We start from the raw sequence: 23,042 nt of genomic DNA, 5'->3' as shown, positions 1-23,042 counted from the left end.
GGACAAAAAAGAACTGAGGGGTGTTCAACACGAGCTGAGGGAGAAGCTGAGGCAGAGTAGAGATGCCCACAGGAGGAAGCTGGAGGCCAAACTCCAGCAGAACAGAATGAACAATGTGTGGACAGGAATGAAGGAGATCACAGGGCTCCCACATCCCCCACCATTCCCTACAGCACCCCCTCCACTAGTACCATCCCCTGCCTGACTGCGGGCCAGGTAAGAAGACAGCTGGAGATGCTGCATTTGGGCAAGGCTGCTGGCTCTGATGGCATTAGTTCCAGAGTCCTGAGGACTTGTGCCAACCAGCTGTCCGTGATCCTGGGTCATCTCTTTAACCTGAGCCTGAGCCTGCAGAGAGTCCTGGTGCTGTGGAAGATGTCCTGCGTGGTTCCTGTTTCCAAAGAACAAGTCTCCATCTGGCCCCAATGACTACCGACCCGTTGCCCTTACATCGCTCATGACGGTGCTGGAGAGGCTGGTACTGGTCCAACTCCGACCGCCGGTGAAATCATCACTGGACCCTCTACAGTTTACCTATCTACCCCACCTGGGTGTGAATGATGCCATCATACACCTGCTGTAGCATGCCTACTCCCACCTAGTTTGTAGTAGCAGCACGGTGATGATCACTTTCTTTGATTTCTCCAGTGCATTTAATACCATTCAGCTCCTGGGTGAGAGTGATGGGAGTCGACACACCCACAACCTCCTGGATTACTGACAGAGGTGGAAAGAGTACTAAAATATTCTACTCAGGTGAAAGTACTATTACTCTGATGAAATTTTACTTAAGTACAAGAAAAATGACCAGTCTAGAAATCTACTCAAGTAAAAGTAGAAAGTAGATCATTTAAAATTTACTTAGAGTAAAAGTTACTTAGTTACTTTTCTAACAGCGGGTGTTGGCTCTCGTGTAGTGCAAAAAGGACAAGAGGATATAAATCTCAATCTAGATGCAATCTAAACGCTGTAACAAAAATAAACATGTCGACACACAACATTTAAATCATTTAGGAGGTATAATGTGTCATTTTAGTGCAGACCATCCCATAAAATATTTTCAAGCAGTAAAACCACTGAAAGTGGCATAAATTGTGGATTCTGTAGACCAACGGACACCAACAGTAATACTGCAACTCTATAAATGAAAACAGGTCCATATAAGCTAAAGACCAAATGCTTTACCAGGAACCTTCAAGGTGTTTTTAAGACCAAACAGTGCCACTCTTCGATATCAGACTGTACTCTACCTGTCCAATAACAAAGCATTTCAAAAGAACTCCAATCATGTCAGAAGGACTGCATGACAGCTGCAATAAAAACTTTTTAAAATTGTACAAAAAATGTACAAAAAAAAAAAAAAAAAAAAAATAGCACACTGCTGGTAATGATTGTCACTTTAGTCCAGCTGCATGAGCTGACAAAACTTACATTTTAACTTACAAGTAACAGCAATAAAATACACATTTCAAAAGAGAGGTTACATGAACAAGAATGATATCTGACCTACAGTGAAATGTGCTGGAGCTAAACTTGAAATCTTCTCTTCTCAACAAAAAACTCACAGTTGTGCCATTTTGGGTCACTCATGCAACACAGAAAAAAACCCTGACTTGTGTCTACTCGTTTGCAAAACCATTAAATGTTAACATTTGCCTTTACAAACTCAACCTGACATTGTATTTCAATGCTACACAATGTATAAATGTAGTTTTACCAGTTTTCTTAACTTCACCAACCTGTAAAGGAGAATAAGACAGGCGACAGCGCTTCCTTTCAGTACCGCTTCACTCAGCAGAATGAAGAAGCAAACAAGAGTCCGTCCGCAAAGAGAGTCCGTGGCGGGAAGCCACACTGCCTCCTGCTGGCAGCACTAAAATACTCACAGCATTTTCAAAATAAAACCATTAACACAAAAACATAAAATGTGACTATACATTTTGTGTGCGCCACACAAGCAAGTGCAGCAGATCTCCTCTCCAAGGTTTCCTCATCTATTCAATGAGCTGTGACCCCCATACAACTTTGTTGGTGTGCTGTCCAACAATCTGTGGTGGTGCCTACATAGCTGACCTTACTGAGGTATGACATCAAAGTCTTCTTCATCTGAATGGCAGCTCCCTCTATGCTGGTCCAGAGAGTGAGTCTGGAAATGACCTTGCATTGAGGATTCAGTGTGACTAACAGTTCTCTGAAAGCTGGTTGTTCAACCACAGAAAATGAATGAAGACCCTCACAAATGAAGCTAGTCAACCTTTGCCTGTGGCACACGTCTGTTTGGACCCACTGCCATCATGTCACTTATTTTTGCTTGCTTGCTTGGGGTTTCTGGTAGTCCCAGGGTTCACTTCCGTGTTGCCACAAAGTCACTAAAGGCCTTCAACTTTGATGGATGTTTCCTCTGTGAACAAAATATTTTCATCAGTATGTAAATCACTGCTGTCTTCATTAAACACACTGAATTTCAAAAATTTAGATTCATACATAAAAGGTTGTCTACGCACATTTTGTATTTTACACATCATAATGCACAATTGTTGCTCAGTAAGATGCCTGAAGATATAAACAAGGCTATTAAAAGGCTATCATATTAAATGATTATGATATGATATTACATGGAAAGTTCAGGTTTTCTGAAGTGGGCCGGGGTTGTATGAAATACTTGTGCCTAATCAGTGTATTACCTGTTTCTTCTACATAAACAGCATCAGCACTCTCCCTGTTTGGAGGAGCAGAGATAGTCTACGTTGCTGAGCACACGGGACAGCAACACAGCAATAAAAAAGTTATTTTAACCTCCTAAAAGAAGAATTACTTGTTGTGTTGTTGGCCTTGTTGTTGTAAAATGTACTAGGTACAGCCCCCTTATCTACAGTATTTGACATCTGTTTTTGACGTCTCGTCAGGTAGGCTAACAGAGTGTTAGCATAAGTACTAATAACCTCATTTGCTAGTTACCAACAGGTTGCTAGTGCCGACCAACATTAGCAATGTTATCCACTGATGTCTTTGGAGGTTATTATAACAAGCTTCTTACCAGCTAATTTGTGAAAACGAACCGTTGACTTACCTCAACATGCTTGCACAGGTTTGATGTTGAGTTTCTATAAGCAGCTAGCTCCATCTGTCTGGGCAAACACAGCTTACACTGCGTAATAAAGCTGTTGCCTTTCTTGCACTTTAAGCCAAAGTGGTCACTTAAATGTGGCCATGGGTGCACTTCATTTCTTTCAAATTCAACTTCAGCAGAATTGGACAGGTTTTCACTTTCAGCTGGGTCTGCACCACTGGAGTCTGATTTGTCCGTCTCCATGGTCTCCATCGTTGGTGTGACTTTAGCGCCAGTTCTCCTTCCAATCATTCACATTGCAGTAGTTTCTCGGACGCAATATTTTTTTCTTTTTTTGATTTACTCAGTAACGGATGTGATTTAAAATGTACCGAAGTACAATACTTCAAACAAAACATACTTAAGTAAAAGTAAAATTACAGTTCTTAATAAGTACTTTTAAAAGTACAAGTACACAAAAAAACTACTCAATTACATTAACGCAAGTAAATGTAATTCATTACTTTCCACCTCTGTTACCTGACAGACAAACCGCAGTTTGTCCGACTGGGCAATGTTCTGTCTGAGACTGTATAGTAGCGACACAGCGGACTGTTCTGTCTCCTTTTCTCTTTACCTTCTACACCTTATGCTACCCATACATCAGAAGACTTTGAAAAGATTTGGAAAAGACTATTGAAAAAAATTATCAGCTCACACTGCTCACATCTAAAGATAAGTTTTTAGAGTTTTTAGTCACAGCCTAGTCTCAGACTGAGATTTTACAAAAACTGTGAATCTTGAAGGGTCACTATTTGCAAGACTGCAACTAGATTCTTTTAGCAATTTTTTCCCACCATGCATTTTTTTTCCCATCATACTCATTATCATGCAGAGCACAGAATCCAAAACAAAGGGCTAAAGAATTGAGGGACATGATGAAGGAGTACTTCAACTCTACAGAGGGCCAAGTACTCTGGCAGGAGCACCACATATGTGTGCATAAGTATGATGATGGAATATCCCTGACTACATGTGACCCCACATTATCTATTTTGTCACTGTGTTCTCATAATGACACAATCCTCAATAGTATGGAAATACTGTAAATGTTTGTGCTCAAGTCTGCCTTTTTAATTCAATAAAGAAAAGAAAAGAGAAGTTCTGTTGTACTGGCTTAACTGTACTGGTACTGTTGTGTCACTGTTGTGCCTTTTTGTTGTACAAATAAGTTCAATAGAAAGCAAATACTTATTGAAAAATTGTTCATTTTTATTTATTCTGACTAGAAAAGGTACTTCCACATTAGAGCAAAACTGTGCAAACACAGGCTACAATCTTTCAAATTAAAAATTACAAAAAAGGGACATTCACAGCAAAATGTCATTCACAAAAGCATACACAAAAATCTGAAAGTATCAGCTTATTCAGCCACATGGGCTGTGAGGTAAAGTGCAAAAAAATATTAGTTGAAACATTGTGTTTCAATTATGCAAGTGTCTGAACATCAGCTCTATTTAACCATGTACATTATGTGTGATTTACACATCGGAACAAATGAAATACTAAAACAATTCTTCAACTGTAAAATGTAAACAATATCAACAATGTAAAATATTCAAACTCAAACTTATTTTAATTATCTTCACTGTCTTCAAGAAGTTGCATGAAACTTGATTGCCCCTGAGGTAGACTGTATGTCTGCTGGTGTGATGTGATGGTGGTTGTGATGTCTGAGGCTGAATGTGAGGCTGGACTTGATTATGTTGCAGACCTCGAGTTATGTATTGTGATGGTGTTTGTTGTGGCCAAATGTTAAGCTGATCATTATGATGTGGCCTGTATTGTGCCCTGCATGTCAGATGCTGATCTGCTTCTTGAAAATCATACAGTATAGTCATTACTGTTTTTTTGGCTCTTGCTTTTAAAGTTGTGTCTTTGATGTGACTGACCTCAACTGCAACCTGTCGTCCAAAGCTCGACTCTTCTTCTATGTTATCATCTTTTTCTGTGTTGAAACCACATCTGACAGTTTTGGGCATTTCTTACAACAATTCAAGCTTCTCAAGCTCAATGTCATTGTCACTGACACATCTTGCCCTTTTGCTGGCTGACTCTGGGCTCTGATGGTGGTGGGCTTGAAGACCTTGATGAACCTGGTGTACAAGGCCTGAGCACAGACTCTGCAATGTCCTTGTCCAGAGTAGAATTCTCAACAGGAGAGGACACCTCCTCATCAGCCATCGTCCCCTGTGTGTGAAACTGTGTCCTCAGAGACAGACTCCTTGTTTTCACCTCAGCAACTGAAACATGAAATGGGTTGCATTAGCACAGGTAACATGGTTGTTTTCCTTGTACAAAGTTAAGTTTGCTCACTCCCTCATTCACTGTCTTTCATTTGTGCTCTTAATAATGTAACGTCACTAGCAAACATGACCTAACTAGCACGTAATGCCACTGCACTCAATACAGTGGTAATGTTATTAGCACGTTAGCATAACTACCACACTTACGGGGTATTTGCAGGGCTTCTGCAATGTCAGTCCATCTCTTTGCCTTCACCACTCTGTCATGATATTTTGGACAATTAGCATCGAACAGGCAGGGCTCATCTGCCCACAAGTCCACCATCTGCTCTCTGGACGGTCCATATTGGTCGGGACCTACGACGTTTCACCACCGGTGTTTCTTGTTTGTCCATGCTGCTCTACCACTTGTGGTTGTTTTGGTTTGGTTTTGACTGTCAGGTTTCCTGCTTCCGCTTTTGTCAGAGCTCATCTATCGATTGTTGATTGTGTTACCTCACTCCAATTTGTGATAATATCAAACACGTTTGATATTGTCATGAGCCCAAGACTAGGAGAAGACTGATATAAAACAGCGCAGATTACCACCTTAAACTTAACGATCGAGATGATGGGAGCGCACTGTCACTCCAGTAAGACTCCTACTAAAGACTTTCAGTTTTTAGTCTGTGACTGTGAAAATCTTCTGGTGTAAGCCCAGCATTACAGAAGTAAGAAGTTTTCGGATGACTCAATGGTGGTGGGGTGTATGAAGGATGGACAAAAGGAGGAATACAGAGCAGTGGTGGACCATTTTGTGGAATGGTCTGGTAGAAATTACCTGTTGCTTAACATGGCCAAGGAGGTGGTTATTGATTTCAGAAGGAACAGGACCACACAACCACTGTGTATTCTGGGGGAGAATGTCACTGTGGTGGAGGATTACAAATACCTCGGAGTCCACCTCGACAACAGACTGAACTAGAAAACTAACATCAACGGTGTTTACAAGAAGAGGATGAGCAGACTCAGACCATTCAACATGTGCAGCAAGCTGTTGGAGATCTTCTACCAGTCTGTTGTTGCTAGTGCACTCTTTGCTGCTGTGTGCTGGGGCAGCAGCATCGGAGCTAATGACACCAACAGACTGAACAACTGATCATGAAGGCCAGCTCCGTTATTAGTTGCAAATTAGACACTTTTGAGTGCATGGTGGAGAAGAGGACACTGGACAGACTCATATCCATCATGGATGATTCTGAACATCCTCATCACCACCTCGTAAACAGATAGTAGAGCTCCTTCTCCAATAGACTGCTCCAGCTCCGCTGTCACAAGGACTGTTTCAGGAATTTATTCCTGCCACAAGCCATCACACTGTACAATATCAATTTAAACAGTTAATCCACCAACCTCACAAACCCCAATATTCAAGTGTTACATGTTTTTCTGCAAAATTGCACACACTGTCTATTGTTTACATTATTTATCATTTAAAACTGCATAAATTTTTCTTTTGGAACTACTGTATATACTTGTTTATATATTTCTTCTTAATTATACTGTATTTTCATTATATCATTAGAATATTATATAATATGTATTATACATTATAATACATATTATATAACTATAGATTTAGTTATGCATAATTATATTTTTAACAAACTGGTGTTTTCTTGTTTATATATTTTGTTACATTTTTTTAAACAATTGTTTATATTTTGTGTTTATCTGTATGTTTAAATTGCTACTGCAACAGAACAATTTCCCAAAGTGGGATCAATAAAGACAGTCTAAGTTTAAGTCTAAGTCTAAGACTGTTGGAAAACCATTCCAGGTGACTACCTCATGAAGCTGATTTAGAGCATGCCAAGAGTGTGCAAAGCTGTCATCAAAGCAAATGGTGGCTACTTTGAAGAATCTAAAATATAAAATATAAAACATAGTTTCATCTTATTCTATTTTATCTTATTTTATTATCTTTTCTTTTTCACACGGGGGTTGCAACAAAAATTTCATTGACATGGCTATGCTCAATGACAATAAAAGCAATCTTGAATCTTGAATCTTGAATCTAGTCTGGTTTGTTTAACTCTTTGTGTTTACTACATCATTCCATATGTTTTCCTTCATAGTTTGGATGTCTTCAGTGTTAATCTACAATTTGAAAATCAAATAAATTAAGAAAAACCATTGAATGAGACTGACTGGTCTTGTACCTCTAGAACTTGGATGGCACTGCTGTACATGTACTACTCAACAATAATAACAACTCAGTGGTCAGCTACTATGACTCCATCTACCATCTCACGCAGTGGCGCACAGACAGTCATTTGCAGATAAATGTCTCCAAAACAAAAGAACTGGTCTTCAACTGTGCCAGCACACGCAGGTCAGCCTCCAACGCCACCCATACCTCCATCAACATCAATAGTATAGTTGTTGAAATGGTAGAGAACTACAGATATCTCGGACTCACCCTGGACAATAAACTGACCTTTGAACAGCGCACCGTTGACATCCATAAATGTTGTCAACAAAGATTCCATCATCCGCAAGTCAAAGCACTCTCAGTCGCCCCACACCTTCTGCTACTATTCTACAAAAGCATAGTTCAATCCATCCTCCTCTGCTGCTCTGCTGTTCTTTCCTCTGATCATAATAGGCTTTTGTTCCTTGCACATCCTGCTATAAGTTTTGATAGTTGAAGGCAAAAGATAGTCCAGAGGTGTGGTGGACTTCCAGATACTTGTGAGTTGTGTAGGTGGTGAGAAGGTTGGCATAGCCTTGTTGATACAAGACTCAGGATGGTCATAGTGTTACTGGCTTTTTAGACTTTTTCTGTTTGTATGTCTTAAAGGCTATGTCCTATATCTACTGGATCTCCATTGTAAGAGGATCAACTAATATAACCAGGTAACTGCTTATGGTTGGATGGAGGTTCCAGAGAGGCTTTCCAGAGGCGGCTGCAATAAGCCTGGTTCTGATTCTGGGTTCTGATTCTGGGTGACATGCACTGGGAGCTGGGGGAAATGCTATAGTGACAACCCAATTTTTAAGGCGTGTTAGTTTTGTGTTGGCATGTGTTGTAGCCAATTTGGATTTGTGTGTGTAATTGTAGTCAGACCATCAGCTCGATCATCCACCTACAGGCAGCAGTGCCAGTGGAGGCTCAGTTCAACCAGTCAAACCACCAGTTCCATCATCCATCACTAGGAGGGAGCAAAGCTGCCATATCAATGGGTGCACAACCCAAGGAAAATTTTGCACATGGTGGACCAAGGCCTTGTGTTCTGAATCCAAAGCCAAGCATGCTTCAGGGATCTCAGGAAACATTTCATGTGCATCACACACAGGAACCCACCATGCTTTTTACACAGGAACCCACCATGAAATTTATGCAGGAACCCATTCAACAGACTGACCTAATGCAAACCGATGTGGATCAATGCAATCTGTTAACCATCATGCAACGGCAAAATGACATTACAGCTCTTCTGATACAGCAACAGTCCTCATTGTCACTCCCTCCAAGAGATATACCAACCTTTGAGGGAGACCCACTTGAGTATAGTGCATTTATAAGAGCATTTCAGCACGGGGTGGAAGGAAAGGCAGCTAGCGGTATGGACTGCCTGTATTTCCTAGAACAATATACAAAAGGACAACCAAGAGAACTGGTCAAGAGCTGTCAACACATGCCACCCGACAGGGGATACCAAACAGCAAAAGAACTCTTACAGGAACGATTTGGAAAAGAGCAAAAAATAGCTAGTGCATATATGTAGAAAGTTCTGGGATGGCCACCAGTGAAATCAGAGGAAATCAAGGCTTTGGAAGCTTTTTGATTGTTTCTCCCGGTCTGTTGTAATGCTATGGATGATGTCAGTTACATGTCAGAGATGAACATGTCATCTGACATGCGTGCTATTATCCTAAAACTACCTTATGAATTGAGGGAAAAATGGAGGAACGCTGTTTATGAGCTGCAGGAGAGGCACCGACGTCAAGCAGGCTTCAGTGACATTGTCAAATTCATTGAGAAAAAAGGGTCTATTGTTTCTAATCCACTTTTTGGAAACATTCAGGACACAGCAATTTCATCACCAAATCATAAAAATGGAAACAAAGTCTCACAGGCTCGGCTCAATGGAAAAAGAAGTAGTTTTGCAACTTCTGTGACAGCTGTCAATTCTAAAACTGTGACTGAAATGCAAAAGGAAAAAACTTACCTGATGAATCAACAAAGTTGTCTTGTCTGCTGTGTGAAGAGGGTCACAAATTGGAGCTATGTCCCATAATGGAGAAGAAGTTGCACCAAGAGGAAATCGACTTGAGAGAGGTGTTTGTTTTTGGTGTTTAACTGTTGGACACATGAGCAAAGACTGTCATAGGCATCTGTCTTGCAAATTGTGTAACCTGAAGCATCCTACCATCCTCCACATTTATTCAAAGAAAGAGATCAAATCAGAGGACACACAGCAGGAAACAACAGAGAACAGTCATGTAGTTTCTCCTAAGACATGTGGCCATACAGGGGCTGGAGCAGAGGATTGTGTCTTGGCAATCATATCTGTACAGATCAAGGCCAACAAAGGCAGCAAAATACAGACCACGTATGTATTCTTAGACCCCGTCAGCACAGCCACTTTCTGCTCTGAGCGACTCATGAGGGAGCAAAAGGTCAGAGGAAGAAGTGCTAAATTTCTATTGAAAACAATGAACCAAAAAAGGTTTGTCGATAGTCACATCATCTCAGGACTGGAGATAGCTGCACCCAACAGTAACAACTACTTTGAATTACCTGATGTGTACACAAGGTGCAAGATGCCTGTGACCCGCGATAACATTCCACGGCAGGAAGAACTGAGTGCCTGGTCTCACCTAAACTCTGTCAAAATTCCAATCATTGATGCTGATGTGGAGCTGTTAATCAGAACCAATGTTACAAAGGTAATGGAGCCATGGGAGGTGATAAATAGTAATGGTGAAGGACCATATGCCATCAGAACTCTATTGGGCTGGGTTATCAATGGACCACTGAGAGGAGGCAGTGAGATTGACAGCAGCTGTTGCACCATTACTGCCAACCAAATATCCATTGCTTACATAGGGGAACTGTCGGTGAAGCAATACAACCATGATTTCAATGATAAATCAACAGATGAAAAGCCAGAAATGTCCAGAGAAGGTGTAAAATTCATGGACATTATGAACAGCTCGGCTGAACTTAACAATGGGCGTTATTGCTTGAGGTTATCTTTCAGAAATGATGATGTTGTTATGCCCAGGGTTAGCTGTCTCAAAAGGAAATTGGAGAAAGAGGTTACATTTAAAGAAGAATACACTCAGTGATGTCATAAATAAAGGTTACGCAGAAGAGGGTGCCAGAACACCAGCTGGAAGGAAAAGCAGGCAAGGTCTGGTACATCCCACATCATTGTGTGCATCATCCAAAAAAGGGAACCCTGAGAGTGGTGTTTGATTGTGGTGCAAGCTTTAAAGGCACCTCATTCAACAGTCAGTTACTGCAAGGACCAGACTTGACAAATTCTCCACTTGGAGTGCTCACAAGGTTTCGTCAAGAACCTATTGCAGTGATGGCAGATATACAGGCAATGTATCACCAAGTCAATGTTGCAAAACAGGACATAGATTTCCTCTGCTTCCTCTGGTGGCCAAATGGCGATCTGACACAACATCTCACTGAGTACAGAATGACAGTTCATCTGTTTGGCGCAATATCATCACCCAGCTGTGCTAGCTTTGCTTTAAGAAAGGTCGCTGAGGACAACAAGGCAGCATTTCCAGCACGTCATTGATACCATCAAGCACAATTTTTATGTGGACGACTGCTTGAAGTCCTTGCCTTCAGAAGCTGAAGCCACAGCATTGGTGAGAGACCTGACAGCTGTACTCCAACACAATACCAACACATAGCGGCTGAGCTGGGGGGCTATAAACAAGCCCACACCAGCTCGCCGCCTCTCACCGCGGGCAACTCCAGAGTAGAAGAGAGTCCAGCCTCTCTCAAGGAGTTGGGTTCCAGAGCCCAGACTGCTCGTGGAGGTGAGCCCAACTATCTGTAGCCAGTACCGCTCAACCTCCCGCACTAGCTCTGGCTCTTTCCCCCCAGCGAGGTGACATTCCATGTCCCCATAGCCAGAGTTGTCGTCCAGGGTTTGGGTCGTCGGGGCCACCGCCCACAACTGCTACCCATAGCACAAAGCACCGGCCCCTTCTGATCCTTCCTGCAGGTGGTGGGTGGGTGGTGTTGCAGTTCTCCCCGCTGAGTGAGAGGGTCATTTCCCTGCGCCTTCAGGTCAGGGATAGGTGTCTCGCTGTTGTTTTGGCCTACGGGCCAAACAGCAGTGTAGAGTACACAGCCTTCTTGGAGTCCCAGGGAGGGGTACTGGAAAGTGCTCCAACCGGGGACTCCATTGTTCTGCTGGGGGACTTCAATGCTCACGTGGGTGGTGACAGTGATACTTGGAGGGGTGTGATTGGGAGGAACAGCCTCCCCGATCTGAACCCGAGTGGTGTTCTGTTAGTGGATTTCTGCGCTAGTCACAGTTTGTCCATAACGAACACCATGTTCAAGCATAAGGATGTCCATCAGTGCACGTGGCACCAGGACACCCTAGGCCGGAGGTCAATGACCGATTCTGTAGTCGTATCATCTGACCTTCGGCGGTATGTCTTGGACACTCAGGTGAAGAGAGGGGCTGAGCTGTCAGCTGATCACCAACTGGTGGTGAGTTGGATCCGCTGGCAGGGGAAAAAGCGGGACAGACTTGGCAGACCCAAACGTCCTGTGAGAGTCTGTTGGGAACGTCTGGCAGAACCCGCTGTCAGGGAGGTCTTCAACTCCCACCTCCGGGAGAGCTTCGACCAGATTCCGAGGGAGGTTGGAGACATCGAGTCCGAATGGACCATGTTCTCCACTTCCATTGTTGATGCAGCCCTCCGTAGCTGTGGCCATAAAGTCACCGGTGCCTGTCATGGCGGCAACCCCCGAACCGGGTGGTGGACACCGGAAGTAAGGGATGCTGTCAAGCTGAAGAAGGAGTCTTATCGGGCCTGGTTGGCTCATGGGACTCCTGAGGCAGCTGACGGATACCGGCAGGCCAAGCATGCGGCAGCTCAAGTGGTTGTAGAAGCAAAAACTGGGGTCTGGGAGAGTTTGGGGAGGCCATGGAGGAGAACTACCGGTCGGGCTTGAAGAAATTCTGGCAAACCGTTCGGCGCCTCAGGAAGAGGAAGCAGCTCTCTGCCAACACTGTTTACAGTGGAGGTAGGGAGCTGTTGACCTTGACTGGGGATATTGTCGGGTGGTGGAAGGAATACTTCGAGGATCTCCTCAATCCCACTGTCATGTCTTCTGAAGAGGAAGCAGAGACTGGGGACTCAGAGATCGATTCATCCATCACCTGGGCTGAAGTCACTGAGGTAGTTTGCAAGCTCCTCGGTGGCAAAGCACCAGGGGTGGATGAGATCCGCCCTGAGTACCTCAAGTCACTGGATGTTGTAGGGCTGTCCTGGTTAACATGCCTCTGCAACATTGCGTGGCAGTCGGGGATGGTGCCTCTGGACTGGCAGACTGGGGGTGGTGGTCCCTCTGCTTAAAAAGGGGGACCAGAGGGTGTGTTCCAACTATCGGGGATCACACTCCTCAGCCTCCGCGGGAAAGTCAGCACCTCCAAGTCTGAGGCCATAGTTCTTGACTGGAAAAAGGTGGTTTGCTGTCACCCGGGAGGAGCTCAGAGTAGAGTTCTCCTCCACATCGAGAGGAGTCAGCTGAGGTGGCTTGGGCATTTCTACTGGATGCCCCCTGGACGCCTCCCTAGGGAGGTGTTCCAGGCATGCCCCACTGGGAGGAGGCCCCCAGGAAGACCCAGGACACGCTGGAGTGACTATGCTCAGCTGGCCTGGGAACGCCTCGGGATCCCCCGGATGAGCTGGAGGAAGTGTCCAGGGAGAGGGAAGTTTGGGCATCCCTGCTCAGACTGCTGTCCCCGCGATCCGACCCTGAATAAGCGGGAGAAGATGGCATGGCTGACAGCTGTATGTTATTTGGGAGGCTTTCAGCTGGTTAAATGGATCAGTAATAATAGGTCAGTGCTAGAATCCCCTGAAGTGGAAAAGCGGGCCAAAGAACCAAAAGAACTGGACTTTGACAGAGACAGTCTCCCTGCTGAGAGAACACTGGGGTTGCAGTGATGCGCAGAAACCGACTCCTTCAGGTTCAAGATTCAGGTTCAGGTTTTCTGGAATTTCCCCTTGTGGGACAAATAAAGGAATATTGAGTTGAATTGAATTGAAGATGGCAACCCAAGAAAGACCATGCACAAGACGAGGTATTTTGTCTGTTGTAAGTTCAGTGTATGACCCCATTGGATTTTTGGCCCCCTTTACCTTACCTGTGTAATGGGAATTCTTATTATTCATCTTCTCTTTACTCAATCATTAGTATTCTCTGTCTTAAAGCCAAATGAACAACCATGTCATATGATTCGGTGTGTGCGTGTGTCATTATCTGCTGGCCATGTAACCAAGTACAGTATGTTATTATGCACTGATTAAGTGAACCTTGTGTCCTGATTGTACAACACATTATGATGTGCCTATTGTGCTGACATTGTTCTGATGATAGAACAAAGTCATCGTCTATCGTATACAAAAATAATATATTGTATATAATCTATCATCTTCTCCTGCTCCGGGCTCTTTCTTGTCATCTCACACTCAAGACAGCAAGAAGGGAGTCCGTCTGCAGGTGTCAGAATAAACTCACAGAAAGACAACGAGCGACTCTGTGCTTTTTAGTACAAAATTGCCAGAAAACCTTCCAGATTGATGCTGCAAAACCTTTGTAGGCTGAGCTACAGTTGGGACGAGCACATCCCTCAAAGCTACCAGCAGCAGTGGGTCAGGTGGCTAGAAGATCTACAGAGGCTCAGCACATTCAGTGTGCCAAGATGCATCAAGCCCAAAGATTTCGGACAGCTTGTAAGTGCCCAATTACACCATTTCTCTAACGCCAGCAAGGATAGGTACGGCACAGTTTCCTACCTTCGTCTGCAGAATGAAGAGAACCAGGTCCCCCTGGCTTTCATACTGGGACTCGTCCACTAAAAAAATGACAATTCTATCATCTGGACAGACAGTACAACCGTGTTAAAGTACATCGGGAGTGAAACAAAGCGTTTTCACACGTTCATGGCTAACAGGGTTTCTGCCATAAGAGAAGCTACTGTCATCTCACAGTGGAGGTATGTGGACACCAAGCAGAATCCAGCTGACGAGGCCTCTGGTGGGGTCAAGGTTGAGTATCTTCTCACATCCAGCAGATGGATCTATGGCCCAGACTTTCTCTTCAAGAATGAAAGAGAATGGCCCACTAACATTGTAAAGTCCACTTCTATCAGCAGTGATGACCCAGAGGTCAAAGGTGAGGCCATAGTAAGCACTGCGATCATCAAAGATGCACCAAATGCAACAACTCAGCTAATAACCTACTCCTCTTCTTGGAAAAGGTTAAAGACTTCAGTAGCGTGTTTTCTCCAGCTGAGAAAGGTGTTGCAGTTGTTGAGTCAGAAGAGGAAGGAAATAGAAGCTTCTGTGTTGAGCAATGGGCTTGACATAACTCATCAAAAGAACAAAGTTGAAAAGGAGATGAGAGCATTCAGAGCCACACTGGGTGGTCAAACCTTGTCTCTTGAAGATACTTCTGCAGCTGCGAGTGCTATCATTCAGTATTGCCAACTAGAAAGGTTCAGTGATGAAATAGCTGCACTGAAAGGTGGAACATCTGGAATGAAGAAAAGTATTCACATTTACAAACCTGACCCAGTGCTGGAAAGTGGGCTTTTGAGAGTGGGAGGGTGGCTCTGCAAAGCAGCTATGCCAGGTGACATGAAACATCCAGTTATTCTTGCTAAAGATCAACATATCTCCACTCTCACCTTACGCCACATTCGTGAGCAGTTGGGACATTGTGGAAGAAATCACCTGCTTTCCAGACTCTGCCAACATTACTGGATCGCTAATGCAAATGCTGCTGCCAAAAGGCACCTCTCTTCTTGTATCATTTGCAGACTCTACAGCGGAAAGCTGGGCGAATAGAAGATGGCAGATTTGCCAAAAGAGAGACTTCAACTTGACCTTCCACCATTCACAAATGTGGGTGTTGATTATTTTGGCCCTTTTGAGGTGAAGGCAGGCCACAGCCTCATCAAATGCTACAGCATCATATTCACTTGTATGGCCAGTGGGGCTGTGCATTTTGAAATGGCACATTTTTGAAAAGTATCACATCTCAGGTCAGACAATGGAACCAACTTTGTGGGGGCAAAACGTGAGCTGAGAGAAGCTCTGTCTGCACTGAATCACAAGAAAATTCAAGCTGCATTACTTCAGTCTGGAGTGAAATGGAGCTTCAACACTCCTGGTACATCCCATCATGGGGGAGCACGGGAAAGAATCGTTCGTATGGTCTGAAAGGTACTGAACTCTGTACTTCAGCAGCAACACACAGTCGATGAAGGATTGCAAACTCTTCTGTGTGAGGTGGAAGCCATATTAAATGACCGTCCCCTCACAAAGGTCTCGGATGAGCCTAATGATTTAGAACCCTTGACTCCAAATCACATCCTCTTGTTGAAAGGCAAACCCACTCTACCACCTGGCCTTTTTGAGAAAAGCGACCTTTACACCAGGCAGCGCTGGAGGCAAATTCAATTCCTTGCAGATCTCTTTTGGCACAGGTGGATTCGGGAGTACCTACCTCTGTTACAGGAGCGTCAACAGTGGAGAAAGGACAAGAGAAGCTTTGTTGCAGGCGATATCATTCTCGTGGTGGATTCTAGTGCTCCTCTAGAGCGACCGATTACGAAGATCTGTCTGCTGCTGGAAGCTGACTGAAAACTCTTGTAAAGACTGTTATTGGCGTCAAGTGTTAGGGGCGGATTTCATGCACCGTTTTTCATTCGTAGGATAACAACAAACAGCATGCCTAATTTAAATAACGTTTTTGACATATTAAACAAGTGAAATATAATGAGATATTTTCAGGAATGATAGACAAGATGTTGTAAAATAATAATTTAATGTCAACCCAATTTCACCAATATTTTGACTTTCAACCTATTTTCACATTTTCCTGGAAAGGTGCCAGCGCGACATCCAACAGGTTTTCCTAGATTCCATCACAATTGCATTGTAATCGGCTCCAGCAAGTCTATTGTGTTGAATTGTTATTATACAGTAACAATTAGGGGCCCGTGCGTTTGTGTGGGTGAATGAATGTGGGTGTGTCATTGGTGAGGCACTATGGTTGCTAGGGGTTACCTGTACACCTGTGGGCATGGGTGGTTAATCAGGCACACTAAAGTAAGAGGAGGGAGACACAGCTCCAGAGGGAATCAGGATCAGGGAAGCCACACAGTTTTTCAACCGTGTGTGTGTGTGTGTGTGTGTGTGTGTGTGTGTGTGTGTGTGTGTGTGTGTGATAATGTGTCTGAAAGGATTCTGTGTCACATTTTTAGTATTTTTTTGTCCTTTTGTACGAGCTCATTCTTTATCACCTGGCCTTCTGTAGGTGTTTTCTTTAAAGAGTTGTAAGTGAATAAAGTGTAAAACTCATATCCATGGAGGACCTCATTTTTACACACTACCATGAGTTGGGAATGACTTCAGATTCCCTCCAGTGGCTTTTTTGTAGCTAGATTGCCACTACAGCATGTAAACTGTGCCACAGTCTTTTCTCTCATGCCTTTGGATGTGACAGCAGTCAAGAATCATGGGTTTGGGAAATTAGAATAATAATAATACTTTACACAGGAATTGTAGCTCAAAGTGCTTTACAAAAAAAATCACATACGTCAAGTGCTTCACATAAAAAAGGCAGAATGAACACAAAAACAGGGGCAGAGAATTAATGTAAAGTATGATGAAGAATAAAACCCACCTAATAACAATAAAGATAAGATAGAACAGAATAGATATATAGAATGATGGGAAGTATTTCATCTCATGTAGACTACTTAGGCCTCTGAAGCAAACAAGCATAACAGAGCCCCCTGATTTCCCAACGGACACAGATTCAACAGTGGTCTTATGACAAGAGGTTTAATGACAGCTACTTTAAAGAACTGTGGTTCATAGCCTGTTGATGACAGGTTGAAATCAGTACCAGTTGAGGGCAAGTAGCAATGAATTTTGAACATAAGAATTACTTATGACGATCATTGTGACTCTGTCACCTGGGTTGCAGTGCTGAAGGAAAACCTGGGATTATTCTTGTTTACCTCCATTAACGATGAGTAAAAGGCTGCCCCACGGAGGGCCTTCTTGTAACCAGATGATCACTTTGGGAGCGACTAAAGTTAGCAAAGGAGTCCTCTGTTATAGAGACATGGCATGAATTTAAATGCCAAAGGAATCATTTTCTTAAATTTAGCTACAGCAGATAGACATCTAGTGGAGAAACAAACCAAACAATCACAGGCAAACAAAGATCCAGGTAATGCAGGCCATGACTCATGGTCAGAAACAGAAGGCTAAGGTAGTTACCAAGCAACAGGAGAGCAGAAAGTCAAAAACAGGCTGTTTTGGCAATGAGAGATCAGTCCAAAGGTAAATGCATGAGAGCGAAGAACAATTTGGCCCTGAGTGAGTGTGGGAGAGCACCTTAAATAGACTGATTTTGAATGAATCTCAGGAGTGTGATCAGGTGAGTGGGCAGGTGGGCATGGCTGGCCGGGGAGTGAGAGTGGAAAAGTACTGACTGAACAAGTGAACAGATGAAGGAAAATGGAAGCAGACAAGAGAGTCAATATACTGTGACACTGATGTCCACATTGTAATGGGTGTGTTAGGACCCAAATGCAGCACCAGTACACAGGGATTACTTATGTGCCTGTAATCTCAGACTTGGCAGGGACAGGTAACCAGCAATGCAGTTCAAAGTTCAATTCAGAACTATAGTCTCTATATATTTGATGCAGTAACAGGTCATGTATTTTTCCACTGAGCGGTCACATAAGCTATAACTAGTCGGCCTGTGCCAAGCCGAACCAAAGGCCAAGGCTATAGATTTCTTTACTATATTTGTTTTTTATATTGATTTTATATTATTATTGAAAGATTTAAATTTAACTGAGCTGTTTGATTGCCCTTGCTTATTATATACATATTAAATTGCACATAAATAAAAGTTAAAGAATAAGTGCTGGATTTTCCTTTTTATAGTTTTCTGATTGTAGTAAAACATAGATTGTTGTGTGATAAACATCCAGAAAGTTCTAAAAGACTACTCTAGCCTCCTAAAAATTAACAGATTCTTCGGGCATATTGGCCACTAAACCTTATCCTAGCACTATTACCAAGAGCCTAAGATAATTTTTAGGAGAGCTGCTGTTAACGGGCGTGGCTGGTAACTGTATCCAACTCAAGGGATATTCAACTGGGTGCATTGCCAGTGGTAGCAGGATAGGTGTCCACATGTGGGCAGTTAGAAGCTTGGTTTGTCTCTTTGTCACCAGCTTTCCACATTTTTCAGATTTTCAGCCAACTAGGGTAATATTCTGTAGGATTGAGAACTGGATCCTTTGAACGGAGAACTGGTCCAGTACTTCCTAAAGGGGTAATTCGGATTCTGACACAGTTTAATTTTCAGTACTCTCAGTCTAGCAGCAATGCTGGATTATTTTCCTTTTGATCCCATTTTAAGATGTAACAATCCATTAATCGGTCAGAGAAAAGTTTGAGTTGAGTTTCAGAAGTTAAATACCAGGCACAGCAGGGGCATAGTTGTTACTGTTAGAGGGGGTCTGTGTAAGGCCGGTGTCCTGTCCTTGCCATTCAGAGGGTGGTTTAACCTTTTGAAGATGGTGTGTAAAACTATTTCACTACACAGTTATTTTTTGGGAATATCCAATGAGACGTTTATGTTTTCCTGACAAGCAATTTCTTGTGAGAATAATTATTGATGAATTAACACAAGCAGGCTAAAACATTTTAGGCACAACAGGCTGCCTTTAATAGTGCATGGAAACTCCCAATAACATTCTGGCACCACCTTCTGCAATTCAGGACTCAAAAGTCATTGAGGAGAAAGTGTAAACTTTGATGCAAAATGTACTGATGCATGGGAATGACTGACCACCATAGTGACACTGTAGTGCACCACCAGGAAGAAAAAAAATGCATGAAAATACAATGATTGTGACATTAACTACTTAATTATCCATAACTTTGGCATTAGGAGAAAACAACTATCCAATCAGAGCTAAGTAGGTAAATTATTTCCTCATTATTAAACACAGCTGCAAACAGAGAGAGAGAGCCAGCTTACTCTGAGGCAGTACATGTGATCACAGTGTTAGAGAGAGGGTCTGGGTGGATGGTTGACTTTGACACCAGAGACTACAACCCACAATCCACACCCTACAGTCAATGTATGACAATGTCAACGTGTGCAGACCAGTGTACCGCAGCATGTTTTCATTGCAGATGTTTGCAGATCTTACCTTCCGTGATCCATGAAGCTGACTCAGATCTTGAAAGGGCTCTGCAAGACAGTTATGAAATTCTATCAAAATACATGTAACAACATTTAATATGTTAAATATCAATATTGCTTTCTTAAGTGAAATAACATGACACTTTTCCAGAATTACTAGGATTTGAAGCTCTAATTCATGTTTTTTTCTAACTAGCAAATTTTGCTCACTTCTGACAGTGTGGATTATAGAATTTACTGTCTTTTGGCATTTACTGTGGACATTATATTTCCAAATTATATTTTCCAGACAATAATTTATGCTGAATTCAAGTATTATCATGTATCCAATAATTTTGTCATTTAATGGCCTAATATACTATACTATTACCTTCCATAGAGGGATACTGGTTAAAAAAAAAAAAAAAAGACTAGCTCTTTATTTGTGTTATTGTTACAGTTCACAGATTTTTTGCTTTTAGGTTTGATTGCTCTTCCCTATTTGTCCTTATTCAGCTGCAATGAAGGCTTCGTCGGTCAGTTCTGCGAGTGCTCCATCGGTAATAAAGACAAGCACTCCCTGCGAGCATCCTGTCAGAAGCATAATGGCACTGAGTGTGAGGGTCGAGGAGACTGTGTGTGTGGCAGGTGCCAATGCCACACCACAGAGAGTGGAAGCAGTTACCATGGTGATTTTTGCGAGTGCGATGATGAACATTGTGAGAAGTTCCAGAATAAATTATGTGGAGGTAAGGTTTCAGTCATTTTCAAATTATCTTCATTTTAAAGCGTTACATCAAAAGAAATTACTTTTTACATTGTGGTTTAACAGTTACAAGTATTTCTCACCAAACACATTGTCATTGACATAACAACTGTATTTTTTTCAGCATTTACTTGGTATTTATAAACCTGCAATGTTTACATTTATGTTTGCTGGCTAGCATTTTTTTCTTCCAGATTGCTATCTAACAAGGTGGTAGGGAGGGAGGAGTTTGTACCTTTACTTTGGGTTGTGGATTGTAAATAACTGACAATGAGGGAAGAGAGAAGGGAGAAGGGGTCCAATGCAAAAATTTCCCTGCATGGACAAGGGACATTTCAATTGCATAGTCAGTGTCTTGTAACCCAAGGCCATGATGTCCCCAAAATTTCAATCAGGAGGGACTTAATGGAAAAGAGACTTTACAAGTAATTAGATAAATGTATTTAACAGAATGCACCATAGGATAGTTGAATAAATATGAGACAAGTCTTCGGTGATTAGAGCCCACCATGGTCACATCATATTTTAAGGTCATACTGATGCCGTGAGCTGTACAGGGAATATGCCTGTTAGACCCGATGCTATGGCATCTCTGGTCATGTTATTTAGTCTTTGGATATTAAAATGAACGTAGTTAATTCTATGCACATTCTTATTTATGTTCACCCACCAAAACAGGGATGATTTAAATCCTGCTGCAATTTGATTAACCAATACATATTCATGAGGTACACCTCTGGGGACTCCAATTGCATCTATATAGGTCAGAGAGTTTTGGTAGGTGTGGCTTCTACCCACCTAGAGAATGGATCTACACAAACTAGAAGATGTCTTTAACCTTCGGTTCTGTGGTCTGCTCCCATATCAGTAAAGTCAATTATTATTTCTTTCCATGGGGCATCAGGTGCTGGGAAGCTACCCAGTCCAGCCTTGAGTGAGACCTTTGGATTAATTGATTGCATATCTCACATGACTGTACAAAATATTTAGTGATATCTTTGAGGTGGGGATGCCACCAATGTTGTGAAATTTTTTGTGAAATAATTTCTTGAATGAATGACTTAGAGAGTCTAAGGAGAATTAAGAGTATTATAACCCTACAGCACCAACTCATTGTTCAAGACCGCATAAGCATGCCTACTTTGCCAGCGACACTCCGGTGGATGTCTGTTCCAAACTGACACGAAGGGGCCCTAGGCGTTGTTTACCGCCGTTGTAACCAGTCGAACTGTGAGGCTGAGTCAATCTTGGACAGAGATGTTTCAGGGGTCTGGACCTCCAGCATCGGTAACAGGCGCAGTCGAGGGTCGTTGGGGCTGTTGGGCTTCGGAAAAAAGTACGAAAAGTTGGCAGTCGAATGGCAAAAACTTTAGGTTAATAAGAAAATTGAGAGTCGGACAGCGGACAGTATCTTTCATTCCAGGTCGTGTCTATGATGAGTAGATTGTCCCGCATGTGGGATGATTTGCAGGCGAATGCTGTGATTTCATCTTATAGAGAGAGAATATTAACTGATGATTCATGCGATAGACTCATCTGCTATTCACTATGGTCAATCACATATATTCTCAATAATCAATTTTCAATAACATTTCAACATCGTTCACAACATGTGTTGTCAGATGGTGTTATTGTCCTTATCAGGTGTGGCTGTAAAGAAAAAAATTAGTATCTCTATGAACAACACTCTAGGTGAAAGGTAACCTTTGAAGTTGAACTGTCTGTGCTTCCTGCTTCCCTGAAAGAATAGGGGAAGGTATTTCCAAGCCAGACATCCTGTCTCTCTCTGAAATCACACCTCCCTGTAAACAGTCCAAATGCTCAATAACTCTCCTGAAGGAACATGGAGGGCAGAGAGGGTCAGTTATAGGTCAGTTCTGCTACAAGGGAAAGGAACAGTTTTAGGAAAGGAAAGGAAGTTTGACAGCAACAATATGATTGGCTCACAGAGGCTGTGGCATAATCTGATTGGTTTAAAGCTCTCAGTCAGCTGATCGAGTTGGAAGAGGAAAAATGGAGAGACAGGGCAAGACAGAGGAAAAACTGTGAATAAAAAAAAGTATGAAGATAGTCTCTCTGACTGACCTTTTGCTAAGCTTCATTTTAATCAGGAGCACTTAAAGGTGCAGTTGCATATTGGCATGTTATTGAAATTATGCACTTGGCTGTAAATTTGGCAGAGATGGACGGTGAAATGGCACTGTGGAAAAAAAAAGGTGGAGCAGTGTGAGCAGGTGATTGTTTGATTGATAAATATAGAGTGGAGCTTTGCCGGAGAATGATTTGTAGAAGATGGAGCAGATCACATCACAGTAGATACTGAAAGGTACTAGAAGCACAAGATTTATTTTTTTTGCAACCAATTTTTTTAATTGTATTTTATAATTCAAACAGAAAACAGTTACACATACACAAATAAGACAACATACAACAATC

The 23,042-nt window shown here is 42.5% G+C and overlaps 1 protein-coding gene across 3 annotated transcripts in view; it reads left to right on the top strand.

Annotated features, from left to right (window-relative positions):
• The window catches only part of itgb2 (integrin, beta 2), a 64,921-nt gene that overhangs the window by 26,763 nt on the left and 15,116 nt on the right, over window positions 1–23,042 (top strand). For all 3 annotated transcript variants that reach the window (XM_076746625.1, XM_076746626.1, XM_076746624.1), the window contains one exon: window positions 20,357–20,589. In XM_076746625.1, the coding sequence (XP_076602740.1) occupies window positions 20,357–20,589 (233 nt within the window). The remainder of the gene's footprint in view (window positions 1–20,356; window positions 20,590–23,042) is intronic.

The sequence above is a fragment of the Chaetodon auriga genome, chromosome 13, assembly GCF_051107435.1.
Source record: "Chaetodon auriga isolate fChaAug3 chromosome 13, fChaAug3.hap1, whole genome shotgun sequence".
NCBI classification, from domain to species: Eukaryota; Metazoa; Chordata; class Actinopteri; order Chaetodontiformes; family Chaetodontidae; genus Chaetodon; species Chaetodon auriga.
Note: the sequence above shows the minus strand (reverse complement) of the source record. Positions and strands in the feature narration are given on the sequence as shown.